This window comes from Zonotrichia albicollis, chromosome Z (genome assembly GCF_047830755.1).
Source record: "Zonotrichia albicollis isolate bZonAlb1 chromosome Z, bZonAlb1.hap1, whole genome shotgun sequence".
NCBI classification, from domain to species: domain Eukaryota; kingdom Metazoa; phylum Chordata; class Aves; order Passeriformes; family Passerellidae; genus Zonotrichia; species Zonotrichia albicollis.
Window position 1 is genome coordinate 59101222 of NC_133860.1, and position 15729 is coordinate 59116950.

Consider the following 15729-nt stretch of genomic DNA (forward strand, 5'->3'; position numbering starts at 1 on the left):
ACATTTAGAGAATTGATCACCTTAAGCTTCCTGAGGGAAGGTGTCTGGTTCCTCATGCCCAGTAGCTGTTCCTCAAAGAGCTTAAAGAAGTTTAATATCACTGTCATGTACATCCAGCTCTTCTCCCCAGGGAAATGTATGTAGTTATCAACTTTTTTCTCCATACCTAGTGGTCTCAAAGACAGTCTCAGTATGTTCTTTTGTCATGGCATAGCCCTGTTTCTGGCTAACCAGCTTCCTAATCTGTACAAATGGAACAGTTGGAAGTTCCCCGGGCCATTGCTTCCACTCATAATACCTGAGAAAATACACTTTCACCACCAATGGAAAGAGACATTGGTAGGAATGTCAACAATGTACGTATGGCAGCCTGAACTTGTATGGAAACTTTTTTTTCCATTTTTTGATGATTTTACAGGCTCCAAATGCTTTGTCTCCATCCTATTTCACAATGGTCTCACAAAAGCAATCAGAATGGCAAATCAAAAACTCAGGTGAGCCTAATTTCTCTTCTGTGTTATTTTAAGAAGAGGCAACCTTCAAAGTTCCTTTTGTCTTCTACTTTTGACATCTGGAGGAATTTTGAAGTGGAGAACTGCACAAAACAGCACTCAAAAGTTGGAGAAAGGATTGATAGGAGATGTGACAGATGGGAGGACTACATTGTTTTAGATGTCCGTTCTCTACTGGAAGTAGATGACTACCTGGGTTTGAAAAAATGTAGTTTAACCCTCCATGAAAAGTGGAGAAATACAGTATTTGAATAAAGGCTACTTTTTAAACACCTAAGCAATGTTTTTGGTTTTTCAGTAGAATATCAGAATTGAAGTAACATATTAGTCCAGATATACTTGGAAATAAATTAAAACGTCTACTCTGTAAAGATTAATTCCAAAGATTCTCTTAGAAAATAATGACGAATGAACTATTTTCTTTTAAATGTGTGAACTTTTGCACAAGAAACAAACAGTCTTTTAACTAGCAGTAAATCTTCATAATGAAAGGCAAAAGGGGTAAGAGAAATGGTAGGAATACAGCTCCCAATTCAAAGTGACCCTATAACCAGTTTTGATGAGCTTACTGAAAAATACCCCAAGATTGCTGTGTTACTTCTGAGGCTCATCTTTGGGTTTTCTCTCTTTCCTCTCACATCTTCAACTATTTAAAACAAGACCATGTCCTTTTTCACTCAGGACAGAGCATAGACAAAGAAAAATTTTTTGTCAGGTCAATGGAAAAAAAGCATGTTTCAAAAAGACGTCAAAAGGAAATAAATGTGGGGGAGAATACTTGTGTTCAGTTTATTCCTATGCAAATTTAAACTAGAATTCTGTCTTGAAGTATCTCTGTTTTCACTGTTCATACTATATGGTCAGAACATGGTCAGGTGTAGAAAGTGGACTTTAATTTCACTATAAACTTGGTTGCAATTTACCCAAGCAAGTACTCTTCATAACTAAGGACCATTCCACAGAGCTAAGTATTTGAATCATAATACATATTTGTCACAATTTTATCTTTTCTGTAATTAAAATTGACAGATTTTTGAGAGGTTGCAGATTAAAACAGGGAAAAAACTGAAGAGTAAATCCTAGAATGGACTTGTACACACCATTTTAATGTGAAATATTTTTAAGCTAGCTTCATTAAACACTTGAAGTATCCATTATAAACACTAGAATTTATTTTGGAGGATGCCAATAATTTTTTTTTAAGACAAATTCTCTTTAATTGGGTTTTGCACAGTTCATGGAAAGGAGAAAATGTACCAGGTTTGATTATCATCCCATCATGATCCTTTAATTAAACTGTAATTTAATAGCCCTACCACCAAATCATCTTTCATTTCCGTTTTTGCAGTTTGCTTTAGGCAGGAAAAAAAGATTTCTTATTTGTAATACAATTTTTATTAATTTCTAACTCAGTGTCAGCTGGAGGAGAAAAAGCATTATTCAACCCAAACACATGATAATTGCGCTGGAATAAAATAAGAATTCCTCTTATCTACTGGGACAGAGAATAGACAGCCCCTTTTACATCCAGAATTCAGATAATTTTCATGTTACCAAAAAAAAGAAAGTGCAGGACGCCTGACAATAAAAATTTTATTGTCAAAATTTCTGAGGCTGGTGGCCAGACCTCCAGGAGAGAGACAGCATCTCCATGGCGCGCTGAAGGGGCGGGCGCACGGGGCTGCGCTTTGAACTCGCCGCGAGCTCGGCGCAGTCAGCGCCCTCGGTGTGCACCGAGCTCCTGGGCCAGGAGGGGGCGCTCGGGGGAAGGGGCCGCGCTCCGGGGCTGCGCGGGCGGGGGCGGGCCCTGTGGCGGCGGGCGCTATAAAGCGGCGGCGGCGGCGCTACCATGGCACGGTGGCCGTGTGGTGACGGCGGTGTCGCGGCGGTGTGGCGGCGCTGGGGGAAGGAAGGAAGGAAGTAGGGAGGGTCCCCGGGGAGCGCTCGGGCCCGCGGCCGTGCCAGCATGGTGGATGTGTTCAGCGGGCGGCTCCTGGTCAGCAAGGACGGCCGCAGCGTGGACCCCGAGGAGGCCCTGCAGAACAAAGTCGTGGGCTTGTACTTCTCCGCCGGCTGGTGCTCGCCGTGCCGCGACTTCACCCCCGTCCTCTGCGACTTCTACACGGAGCTACTGGAGGAGAGCGAGCCGCCCGCCCCCTTCGAGGTCGTCTTCATCTCCTCCGACCACAGCGCCGAGGAGATGCTGGGCTACATGCGCGCCATGCACGGGGACTGGCTGGCGCTGCCCTTCCACGACCCCTACAAGCAGTGAGTACCGGCGGCCCTGCCCTCGGACAGCCCCAGCACAGCAGGTGCCCCGAACCTCCGCCCCTGCCCCGTTATCCCGCGCCTGCCTTCCCGCTGGAGCCGCGGCTGCCACGCTGCTCGCTCGCGGGTTTTAGCCCGTCCCACACGTAAAGAACGCGGGCTTGTGCACCTCCCTTGGGAGCGAAAAGGTCTGTGAACGAGAGTTCAGAGAGTAAAGACCCCGTGTGTTAAAGAGATGAATGAGGTAAAAACCAATGGCAAGTGAGGATCAAGTGATTGCTTTTCAGCACGGCGGTAATTGTTACTAAGGTTGGTCTGCATTGTCTAGGTGAGTGCTCTGGGAAAAAGGCAAAGGAAGGCAGCAAAACTTGTAACTGAACTACTTCAAGCAGAGGAAACTGTGAAGAATTTCAGACAGATACAGTATCAGCTGGAGTTTAGCGGTGGCGCACTGCACCTGGTACTGGGGTGTAGAACTCCTGTGCTGCTCCGTTTCCAAAGTGACATTCCTATAGGCAGCTTGCTCATGAAAACAGCAAAAGGAAAGGGCATGTGTGTAAGTAACAGTGTGAAGGATGATACCAAGAAGTGTTTTGATGACCTAAGTCAAGGATGGAGCCTCATTTGGATGACTTTCAGAAATCTGATTTAGCTCCTATAAGTATAGACTGGGATTACAGGAGGACAAGTAAGATGTTCAGGGTTACTGAAATGCCTGTAACTGGAGACTTGAAATACATGTAAATATTGATAAAGAGATTTTTTCCCCCTCTCTTTAAATGAGAGTTTAAAATGAGTTGATTGTAGAAATTTTTTTTCCAGGTGGTACCAGTCAAGAAGGTAATATGACTTTTAAATAGAGATTGGGTAATAAAACTTGCAGCCAAATCAATTATTTTAAGAAAGGAATATTTTCTAGTGCTTCTAGTAGCTTCTATCTTTCCTTTTAATTCTAGATCCATCCCAGTATGCTACCTGGTGTGTAACACCCCAGCTACTCACTCAACAGGGAGCATCTTGGCTAATCTTGTTTTTTCAGTGCGGTTTAACAAACTCAAGAGCAAATTACTTAAAGCCAGGAACAATTTCATCCTTTCCTGGCTCATTTCTGGATGCCCACTACCAATTTATGTTAGACCTTTTTCCCACTGACTTAAATATTGTTTTGCTCAGTTCTCTACAATCTTCCCAGGCAGTAATTGTATTTGATATCTACTAAACATAATAGAATGCAGACAAATTTCCATCAGGAAATGCAGCCCTTGAAGTCCCGCACCCAGCAAGCTGTTCGGCTTGGCCCATGGGAATGTGCTTACGGCTTCATCCTCTGTGGATTAGAGGTCTATTTCTGACTGCTCTTGCTCAATGCAGATGGGGGCAAAGAGATTGTTTAATTGGCTTTTGTGTGTCATCCTGTAATGCCCTTCACAGTTCTGGACAAGTTCTGGACTCATCATCGTGGCTTGTCCTGCCAGATGATGTGAGATCGCAGTGATTACTGAAGAAGAGAATGGAGAGGGATATGAACCAGCCATGTTTTTGGAGTTGTGTTTCTCGTGTGTAGCAATGAAAGACTGTGTGGAGCTCTTCAAGGTGCTTAGACTGGATTAACTGGTAGTTTGGTGTCAGGGGTACTGGTGAATCATCATAGACTTAGTGCAGATGTGTAGTCACTACTCCAAACTATAATTCTGGCTAGGTACTAGTTCTATTTAAAAATATAATTTTTTAAAAATGGGTAAGATAATTGTATTATTAATATTTTAAATTTCATTATTATTTTTAAAGTTCCATTGCAATTAATTGAGTTGGCTCTTGGTTTTGACTGTGTAAAGAAGGCATTTAATATCTTCAGTGAGGTTAAGATATCCTAGCTGGTTGCTTCAGTGTTTAAGATACATAATTGCAGCATGGACTGATGTCTCTTCTAGACATAAGAGAGCCAATTTTAAGTGTGCCATCCAAAATGCTTTTCAAGAACAGAAGCATTGGTGATTAATTTTTCTTAAGAAATAGCCAGCATTCATTCTTGTACTGTGTAGAGCCTAACACTGCAGTGTCAAGCCTACCTTCAGAGAAACAGAATACTGAATTCAAAGCAGGATCTCCAGGCTCTTCCATGCTGTCAGTCCTGGCTATTTCCCAGAGGTGGGACTGCACCTTTACAGACCTATGTGGTCTGTGGCATGAGTAATGGGAAATACTGCTCCTGATCCTTTTATTCTCTGAGGTTGGTGTAAATTTTTTTTGTTGCCTGAGGCACAGTATTTTGATTCTTGAAGTGGAGTGTGAAGACTGCCTGGTAGGAAGTGAATGCTTGGAAGAGAAAGGAGGGTAGTAGAGAGGAAAAGCAGGTGTTGGACAGAACATCAACAGCAAAGGGTGTTAAATAGGACTGATGTTTGATAATGGCACACAAAGACATACTGCTGTGTTTGTACTGAACCTTGTGATGAAAAGCATCAGTTTTTGTGAGGGTGCCTGGTGTGTACAGTAGTTCTGGCAGGCTTCCAGGTAGGCAGGTATTTACTGAGTTGGCCTGTACAGCTCAGTAAAAATTAGAATTATGGAAAATGCCTGTAAAAAGAAAATGAAAAGGTTATATGTACATTTTGTATTAGGAAGCTTTATGTATGAGGGTAGATTGGCACCTGCAGAAATACTGGGGAGGATGAGATGTTAAAGATAGAATAATGTTAAGTATCTGAGCAGTTAAGAGCAATTGCTTAGTTCTTAGACTTTCTACCTATTGCAAAATCTCAGCAGACACTTTAAAACTGAATCCCAAGCATGTGACATGCATGCTTATGACTTAAGATTTAACAATGCAGAAATTTCACAGCTAAAAGAAAATACTTACAGCTGTATTACAGGGCATACTACTAGAAGCAGATGAGCAAGAAGCCCATCCCTTTCACATGACAGCACTTCCAAGTGAAAGCTGTTATAATACAAGTGTTTCCAGATATCACATTACACATGTGTATAAAATTTACCATTTATGTTCCCAAGATTATATTTTATCTGCCCATGTTGTCTTCATCTCAGGAATGCTCTTGCCCATAGATCTTGAGCCCTTACATAAAGATACTTGTGCTGTGGCTCAGCCTGGGTAGGCAGCCAGGCCCAGACGGCTGCTGGGTCGCTCCCTGTCCCCATGGGAGGGGGAGGGAATGTGGACAGTGAAAGTGAGAACACTTACGGGTTGAAATAAAAACAGTTTGATAGATAAAGCAAAAGTAAAGATACGCAGGCGAAGCAAGATACGAAATTCATTCACTAATTCCCATTCCCTGAAGGATATTTTAACAGCTTCCAGCACAGGATAGCCTCATCCTGTAATGACTGCATGGGACGATAAATCTCCTGGCTCTGAATGTTGATCCCTCCTCCCTTCTTTCTTCAGCTTTTACAGCTAATCATAGTGTTGCATGATATGGAGCATCCTTTGATCGTTTGAGATCAGCTGTCCCAGCTCTGCCTCCTCACACATTCTTGTGCACCACCAGCCTACTCACTGGCATGGTAGCACAAGAAGCAGAAAAGGCCCTGGTGCTGCATTAGAACTGTTCAGCAATAGCTAAATTACTCATGTGTTATTCAGTGCTGTTTTGGCACGCACCATGAAGGGTGCTGTGAAGAAAATTATCTCCCAGCTAATGCCAGTATTTTCTAGAAATACAAAATCTGTGCTCTCAGAAACTTTCATCCAACGTTCTCTTAAGAATAAAAAGATCTAACAATGGCTATGCCTTCCAGTTTGCCTCAGTCTTAATGTCATGGGTTTTTATTTCTATTTATAGTTTAATGATACCATGAGTTGCCATTGGAGTTAGTCCCATGGGACATATGTGGCTTGTGGAGGTGAATCATGAGATTTTAGGTCCCTATCAGAGAGAATGATATTAATAACTTTTAAAAAGTAATTTTTGTAAGCACATGTGCCTATGTACACAGTGATTAAGAAGCACTGTCTGCAGAACTCTTTCTAAGCCTTCTTCAGGTCCACCGATCTTGAAAGCTGCGCACAAATGTGAGCAAAATCTGTGCACGCTTCAGTCTGGTGTGATGCAGGCAACCTTCTGCCCTAAGGCTGTCTGAACAAGGTACCATGCTGGGCTGGATATGTGCATTCCCTTAGGAAAGTAATGTGTAAGATTCCAGTTCCATAACAAATTCCATGTCTTCGGTCTCCTAGGGCTCTGTCTGTGATTGATACAATTGTGTTTATCGTTCACTGAACCCATAAGTCTTCCACCCATCTTGTCTGTCATTCGGATGGTACGAGGTTGTGAGAAACAGCTGCTCACTTTGAAAATTTAAAAAGGTTTATTAAACCTTAACAAAAATACAACAAAGGACTGCCAAAGGAAAAACCTGCAGCACTGGCTACATGGTATATGTGCAAACCACGTAGCCAGTTAGTCTTCAAGATGGATGCTCAGTCTTTTATACCCCTGGGCATTGCATCAGCCAGCCCTGGCCCCTCCCAAAGACTGTCAGTCAGCTCCTCTTTGCCATTTATCAGTGGAGACTTCTTTCTTGTAACTTGATTGGAGGTCAGGTATTGCCATGCTGCACCCCCTAAGCACCAAGCTTTTCTATTCCCAACTGCCCCATGCAAGGGGCACGCGTGCAGCCTTCTTTTATCTCTCCTAGATGTTATATTTGCCCAATTATCCCATCATCAAAAAAAAAAAAACAAAAAACAAACAATATTAAATGTAGCAGCAATTTTAATTGAATAGCTTAGAATATATAAAATTGGATACACTTGAAATATTGACAATATAATTTAGTTAAAATAGGGGATAATTTGGTTCCAATAATAGCGCATAAGCAAAAAAAATAACCATGCGGGTATGGAGTGCAGGGTGCTTGGACCCCTGCCACCTCACGTACGAGCTTGTCAAGTGAAAATTCCCCCTTTTATGCCATATGTCAGTGCCATCTTCTCCCATTTTTGATTAATCACACTTTTACCTCTGCCTTCATCACCACCTGTACTGCGCATGCTTCACCACTCATTTAGGTGGTCGCATCATTCTTTGGGGGTCACCTCTGATGAAGGCCTCTCCTCTTCCTCGATGTCCTTTAACTCACCTTTGGGTTACACATGCGCACTGAGCTAGTATAATGTAAGCCAAAACTAACATAATAATATATTTAAGCATCAAAGCAATAAATCTCATATAATTAGCGTTTTCCTGGACCCAACCAGATTTTCCTTTCTTTCTGTTAATTTTTAGTAACTGTTATCTCTTGCTTTTTTCTGCCTTGCACATCTGCAGGAAAGGGGAGGGGGGTGGGCGGTGGAATGCCTCCTTTCCCTTTCTTTCTTGGCATTACACCTTTTAACTGTTTTATTATTTCCAGATATTAATTACTGTATCAATATTGATTACTGTTTCAATTTTGTCAGCACGAATCATACCTATTTACCACATAGACAGCCCAGGCAGTCTGATGGTCACAATGGCAGGGGAAAAGAGAGTTATGGGGAGAACAGAGGACATCTAAACTCTAATAACATAACTATACATCACTACAACTTTTCTTAATACTGACACAATAGTCATCCCTTATTTGTGAAAGCCAATCATCTCAATACCTACCTATAACAAGGTGATAGTAGTGTTACATGGCTTCTATGCATACTTGCTGTGGAATGTGTTTTTTTCACCTGTTTTAGCAGATTTTGGAAAGGTCTGTGGGAATTGTTTGTTGATTCCTTGTACATCAAAATTCTCTGAGGAAAAAAACCTGGTTCATACACATTATTGCTGCTTCCATAATATTTTCTGCATTATTGCTCAGCCAACAAAATAGCAGAGCAGTTTGCTTCACCAGTTGATTTTTCTTCTCTTAAGGAAAAATAGAGAAGGGAGGGCATATTTCAGGTATGCCTTATCTGGGTCAGTATTTTACTTAAGTCTTATTTTTCAGTACTTTTTTACCTCCCAGGAAATCATTGAGAATGTCTATGTATTAGTGTCAAGCATTTTTTACCAATGTCTACATTTTTTTCCTACTCAAATTTCTATGGTGTTTGAACCTCATACAGCAAATGTTCTTGCTTGTGGTGATGCCGCTCAGGCAGCATATTTCCATTTAGTATTTTAAGTATGCTTTGAGAGAGATGTTGTTAGTGTTTTGGAATTTGGCTGTTCTGTTACTGCCTGTTTTGTGTCTGTCCTCTGGTTCTTCTAAAGGTGCAGAGGAGGTGTTGAATTTTTTTTGTCTGGCAACACAGATGGGTGGCTCTTATTCCAAATATTTTGATTGCTCACTTTTCTGTCTGTAGAGGGCTTGTTTCTCTGAGGGAGTTTAAGGAGTATCTTCAGTCTCTTCCATTTACACAAAAAGATTGGTGTATCGTGCTTTCTTTAATGGTGATTGCAGGAAGTAGCACTATGGGACACTCAAGTGTATTTGTAGGGGAATGAATATCAAATACTAATCTAAGCGAGATCCTTCTGTGCTGTAAAATGGACCCAGAACTACATCTGTTTTGGGCTAGTAAAAAAACAGTTGGAAGAGTATATCAGACTTTGCTTCTATGGACATCTTTTACATCTCCAAGAGCCTCTGCTCCTGTGGAAACTGCAGGCTGCAGTGATGAGCATTTACAGGAAGGATGCTGCAGCTCTCTTAACTCTCAGAGCTACCTTTCACTGTGTAGGCTTCCAGCTGTAGCCTTGTTCATCTCCTGACACTGCCCAGTGCTCTGCCTCAAACTCTGGGGAAGCCCAGGCACTCATCACTTCTGCTCTCCCATGTGTCCTGGCCAGAGTAGCCTTTGTAAAGACACTAGGGATTTTCTTAAATGCTCCTAATGGTGTGTTATATTTTTCATTTTTTCCCACAGTGATCTGAAGAAGAAATACAACATAACAGCAATTCCTAAGCTGGTGATTGTGAAACAAACTGGCGAAGTCATTACTGACAAGGGAAGAAAGCAGATCAGAGACAAAGGGCTGTCCTGTTTCCGGAACTGGCTTGAGGGTGCAGATATCTTTCAGAATTTTTCTAGCTAAAATGTTGACAAATAAAAGCAAGAAAAGGCATAGTGGAAAAGTTGGTAGAGCTCTGAAAAGACTCTTCCTTTGTTCGGAATGAGAAGGGTAAGACTTATTTACCTTTGCTTATAAACAAATTTTGGATTTGACTTGAAAACCAATTATTCCAGTGTCATAAAATGCAATTATTGTTGTATTGTTCTATCTGTGATATTTAATATGAAGCACAATGTTCCAAATAATACTAAAGAACTTCAGAAGAATCAGCTGTTTAGACAGTAATAATAGAAACCTTTGAAATCTATGCAAACACTTACTTTGCTAAGTCAACACAGTAAAAATAAATGCAAAAAAAATATTTATTGATGACTTTTTTTTAGGTGATTAGCACATTTTATTAAGAAAATGAAACTGTTTGCTTTAATAAATAACTGTTTATGAAATATGTCTCATGTATTTCCTTATCTACCTTAACAAGAATAATCAGAAAAGGTCATGACTTTTAAACAGAACATATTTGCTTGTCAGTACTGAAGAAATATTGTGTTAGTATTCTTTTAAATACATTTTATTTTACTTTTATGGGATTTATTTATATTTATTTATAGTTCTACTCAGTTTTCCTTAACCATGGGTTTTAAAACTTTGCCCTATAAGCTAAGTTCCAATTCCACAGGATTGGAGCTAGATGATCTTTAAGGTCCTTTCCAACACAAGCCATTCCATGGTTCTGTTACGTTAGCATCTGAGTTAACATCAGTCAGGTTAAGAAGAAACCATTTTCCATCTTTTCTTTTGCCAAAATATGTAGAAGCAAACATCAACAATTATACCAGGTCTCCCTGATGAATGTTCATGTTGTATCTAAAGCACAGCTTGATTTGCTGTCTCTTCATGGTTGGTGGCCCAGCCCAGACATTCATGCAATTAACGAGCCAAAAAAACCACTTCCCATGCAAGCTTGAGTGTTTGCTGATTGGAACTTAAAGACTTTAACAGAGCTGTTATTGTTTCCATTACAAGCACTTATGCTTCTAACACTTGAAGTCTGGCTGACTCAATTTGAAGCAAGAGAGCCTGCATCACCAATTGTAGCTCTCCAGTTGTGTGTAGTGTCCCCACAAATCTTTTTGCGACCCCAAGGGGGTCACAGTCCTGCAGCTGCACCCAGAATTGTGACTGCCTGTCCATCCCCTGGGCTGCGTGGGTTAGTGTAGAGGCATTCAGTGAGGCACCCGAGAGTGCTGATTCCTCAGAGTGTGGTTGTTCCGCAGACAGTTCTTTGCATGAAGAGTCACCACTTCAGCCTTAAAACAAAACCCTGATTGTGATGTCTCCCGTCTGCTGTTATTGCCTTGCTGACCCCATCCACCATTATCTCTATTATTTGTTGAGGTAGGTTTGCCTTACCATTAGAAAACTTAACGAAGAGGTTAAAGAGAACTTGAATGTGTGTGAAAAAAAATTGTCTGAAGAGTGGAAATGTAAAAAGTTACATGTACTTCACAGTAGGTAAGAAGCAAGTACACCAGAGAAACTGGTTTTTAAATGGAAAATAATCACTCTAGAAAGTATTCAGCAGAGCTGTGAGTGCTGTGCTCCTTTTAGCTGTTTCAAAAATTACATCTGGGTATACACAGACAATTTCTAATTTGTGCCATCTCACCATATTAGTATTCATCATCTTTCCTAATGAATGCTAAGCTCCTTAGGAAATTTTTTGTGCAAGTGAGATGCGAGCTCTCCCTGCTGTTCTGAAACCACCGAATAGCAGATGTATTTCAAATATAGGATGAGAAAAACAATTATCAAAGTTTTTTCAAAAGTTTGAAAATAGGTTACCTGAATGTGGAACAATTTTTATAGCAAAAACATCCACTGCACCCTATTATCAGATATCAGGCATTACTTCAGCCAAGATATTTTGATTCAAGATGATTGATATCTTGATTCTTGTTTGTCTATATGCACATATATGAAAGAACTCAGTATTTTATAACAGAGATGGACCTAGGCCCTTTGAGTAACAAAAGTTCCAAGTAAAATTTAGCTAAAAATTCATAATGATGAAACAAAGATATATATACACTGTAAAAAGCTTGGTGTGACTTCAGTCAAGGACTGTTGGTTTTGCACATCAGTGTTTGGAATATCAGAAAATTGTTTTCCTTGTCAGTGCTAAAATAATCCATATATGACTTAGATGAAGTACAGAGTAGTGGAAAATATTTTCTTATTAGCAATACCTTGTGAAATTAGAGAAGCAAATCCTAGTGGGTCAGCTGTAAGCTTATTATTACTTGGGATGTGTGTTCTTTGGAAATGGAACTTTCAGTGTACTTGTCTTAGAATGTACAGAATTGTCCCTTTAACTTTCTTAAATTATTCTTCAGCTCACTGATGACTTTCTATGCTCTATATTTAGTCACAGTCACCTTGAATATTAGTGAGTACCAGTACTTTTTCAGTGGAGTGAGGAAAAAACCCCTCATTTTAAAAATACAACAATAGGCAGCAGCATGGTGATACTGGTTGATGCTGCACCTTTTTAAAGGAGTAAACTAAAGAAAAAGTAAAGTTAATAAGAGGAGCATTCTTCCTAATTCCACTGGACAAGATATTGTCCATTATTAGTAAATAATTTATGGATTGATATATGCTAAAATTGCTAAGAACGAGTGGTGTTGAATTTGTTGTAAGCTTTATGGACAATTACTTTACTAAGAAAAATGGCAAGGATTGTAAGTTGATACTTTGTGAATTGATAAATAGCCTGAATCTTGTAGAGACTTGCTGCAGGTGAGTGCTGCAGGCTGTCCTGTGACTCTTATTTTAGGAAGAGGCAAAGCAGAAAGGGTGGCAAATTCAGACATGAAGTAAACATCGAAAAGGCAATAATAATCTCTCTCTTTTTAAATCTTTTATTCCTTTTATTCCTTAACCCTTCTCCCAAAAAAACTTTCCTTCTTCCTCCTCCAGAGCTGCTGTTTTCAAACTTTAATAGTATTATGATGTATTTAAATGTATGTGCTTAAAAATAGGGGGGAAGGGGGTGTTAAATATCTGTTTATTCACCTAAACTCTTCAATTATGATATTTTGGGCTGAAGAAAAACACCTAAAGTAGGTACTTGAAAATTCCTTGAAATGCTGTCATGATATCTCGATATGCATTTTTAACACTAAATCTTTTACTTTTCTTCTCAGTTGAGAGTACATGCAAAATCTCAGTAGTTCTTCCTGAAGTATGAGTTAAATCTAGACTGCAAACAGCTGTTCTGAAGGGCACAAGTAGTAGTTGGTACATACATGACAGGGTTTTATTTTTGCTTTTCGTTTCATTTCCACCCTGTGCACAGCCTTGTTTTGCCTTTTGTACAGCTGAGTTTTTTCTTAAAACCAGATAAGAGTTTAACTGTTACATGTTCTCTCTGCAGGCAATATTCATAAAAGGGCAACTGTAATTTTTTTTCTGTCAGTTTTTGTGAAGATGGACATATAAATGACCAATACCAGAGAGAAACACTTTTAAGCCTTTTACCTCCTCAATGTCATTTAAATTTCTCTAGTGGATGAAGTTCAATGATCAGTCTCACTGACTTTCTGATATCAATTAATGCTGTCAGTGTCAGGTGAAGAACTTGCTGTGGAAGGTGCTATTTCTATCCAAAACCACTGCATTTAAACATAGTGGTACAGTCCCAAAGAAATACTTCAAGGAGAAGTTAAAGAAACTTGGCACAGGGGTGTTCTTATGTAGACTTCTCACTGGGTAGGAACTGAGGTGGGAGCCCTAGCAATTCAAACAGACAAACAGAAGTTGTAGGCAGGTTTAAAATAGATATAAGCACTGTCCTGGAAGTGTTTGTACTGGCTGTTCCAGTAACTCTGGCTACTTGGATTTGTAGGACATTGACAAATCAATAGATTCTTAGAACAATAAACAACAATTTTGTATAGGCAGTAGCCAAAGCTCCCCAATCCTTCTTGTACAAATAACCTTAAGTGCATGCAGGACATCCAAGGATGTATTTTTCAGTGATTACTGTTTTTCCAAGTATAATGTGAAGGTACATTTCCCATGCAAACATAAAATTTACTAATACTCTTATGCTTGGATCAAAATTGTTTTCAAAGGAAGTTATTTTATTTGAATAAGTGGGGCTTTGTCCCAGAACCATGCCATTTACTGAGATTCTCTTCTTTGGCAGTAGCTTCAGTTTAGTTTTGAAAGGCACTCAGGTTTCTAGCAGGACTGTCAAAGCCTTAAGTTCTCCTCAACAGATAGCATGCCTGTTTGAGCATGGAAGAGGATGTTTTTAGCAATTTTTCATTTATGCAGCAATCTCCTGGTTATGTTTATTTCTTACTTGGAAATTAATAGCAATACTGCCAGCCTCAAGTGGTACATTGGGGGTTATAATGTCTATTTCATTGTGCAAGGAACTCTGTCTCTCTGCCCCTGGCTTCTCCCAGTATAATACATAATAACCCATTGAATACCATCTCTGAAGGTTGACATGTTTGAAGGGTGCTCTGAAGCTCCAGGTGTGCTGATGCAATGCCAATGCATACACATTTTGTGACCCAGTACAGACATAAATTGGAGTACAGCTGTATCTTGTTGGCATCACCAAAGCAAAATTCCGTGGTCTACATCTAGATACATCCTCTCTAAAACCTCATAAAGCTGCTACCACATATAGTCGTATCTAATGACGAGAGCAGAGAATGAGGGGCAGGCAAGGGGAATGAGTAGACATCTTAATTGTATCCTGGGGTCCCAGTCCTGGCTTTGTTTATCAACACTGAAAAACACATACTCTGTTCCCTGGATCAATATGACCTGCTGCAGCTACTTGTGCTTATGAAGAGTGCCGCTTTTAGTGATACCTTAACTAACTCCTATCATTAGAAGAGTATTCACATTAACAATATCTCCATTTCTATTCAAAGTTGACACATTATCACCTCCTCCAACAGAAATTCAAACAATTGCACATTTAAGGCCATGCAAGATTTTGAGTATATGGAGGATTTTACTGTTTGTGGTGCAGAGGGAGAGACCAGCAGCAGAGACCAAGGCAGAAGTGTCCCACATGTGAAAAGAAGAAAGACAGAACTAACTGCTTGATGTTGAAGTAGTTGTAACACCATGAAAGAAGTTTGAAATTGGTTTGAAGTTAGAACTTGGCTGGAACAAGTGTGGGGTTGTGACAGAAAAGTTCTACTGTATCTGTTTCAGTCATCCTACATTCAAGATGGCGCGACTTTAAAAATGAACAAGATTGACCAAAACAAACCCCGCCCCAAAACCCTTCAATTAGATGGTAATAAATTTCAAAACTTAAAACCTTTGACTTTTTGCTCAAGTTGAGAGACTAAGCACCAACTTTGTCTGAATCTTCTAGCAATGTCCAAACCAAAACTACTTTCTGGCCAGTATGTGGAAGCAGGCCTTGATGTGGTCAAAAGGACACAGCAGCAACACAGATGGAGAAGCTGGACAGAGGGCTGTGAGTTCACATGGATACAGTTTCTGGGTTATAGGGAAGAAGTGAGTACACATGCTGAAACACATTTCCCTTTTTTAAAGATGCTGCTCTGCTCCCCTTCACAGCAGTTTGTATTTGCTGTAAATGTACGTAAACCCTAGTAGAGCTGTGGTATGCCATGGTTCGTACTGATGGAGGACTGAACCTTTCTCCTTTCTGCCCTACAGCTGTAGAAATACCCTCCTGCCTGACCAGAATCTGTGAAGTAGACTGTGTTTGCAGTATGACAGGTATTTTGTGTAAGAATGCACAAAAGTTCAATAGCCTCCTAGTCTCTAATAGGCCTCTAGTAGCCTCTAATAGGCCACTTCTTAGTGATTTATGTTCTGTTGTACTTTAAGCTTGGAAATTTCTGGCCACTCAACTCTTGAGTCCA

General features: G+C 40.2%; 1 protein-coding gene across 1 annotated transcript; it reads left to right on the forward strand.

The window, feature by feature from the left end:
- The first annotated feature begins 2292 nt into the window (after positions 1-2292).
- Positions 2293-10184, forward strand: NXNL2 (nucleoredoxin like 2). Its single transcript, XM_005486196.4, has 2 exons — positions 2293-2780; positions 9649-10184. The coding sequence occupies exons 1-2, from the start codon at positions 2479-2481 to the stop codon at positions 9815-9817; spliced, it is 471 nt and encodes a 156-aa protein (XP_005486253.1). The 5' UTR covers positions 2293-2478; the 3' UTR covers positions 9818-10184.
- The last annotated feature ends 5545 nt before the right edge of the window (positions 10185-15729 follow it).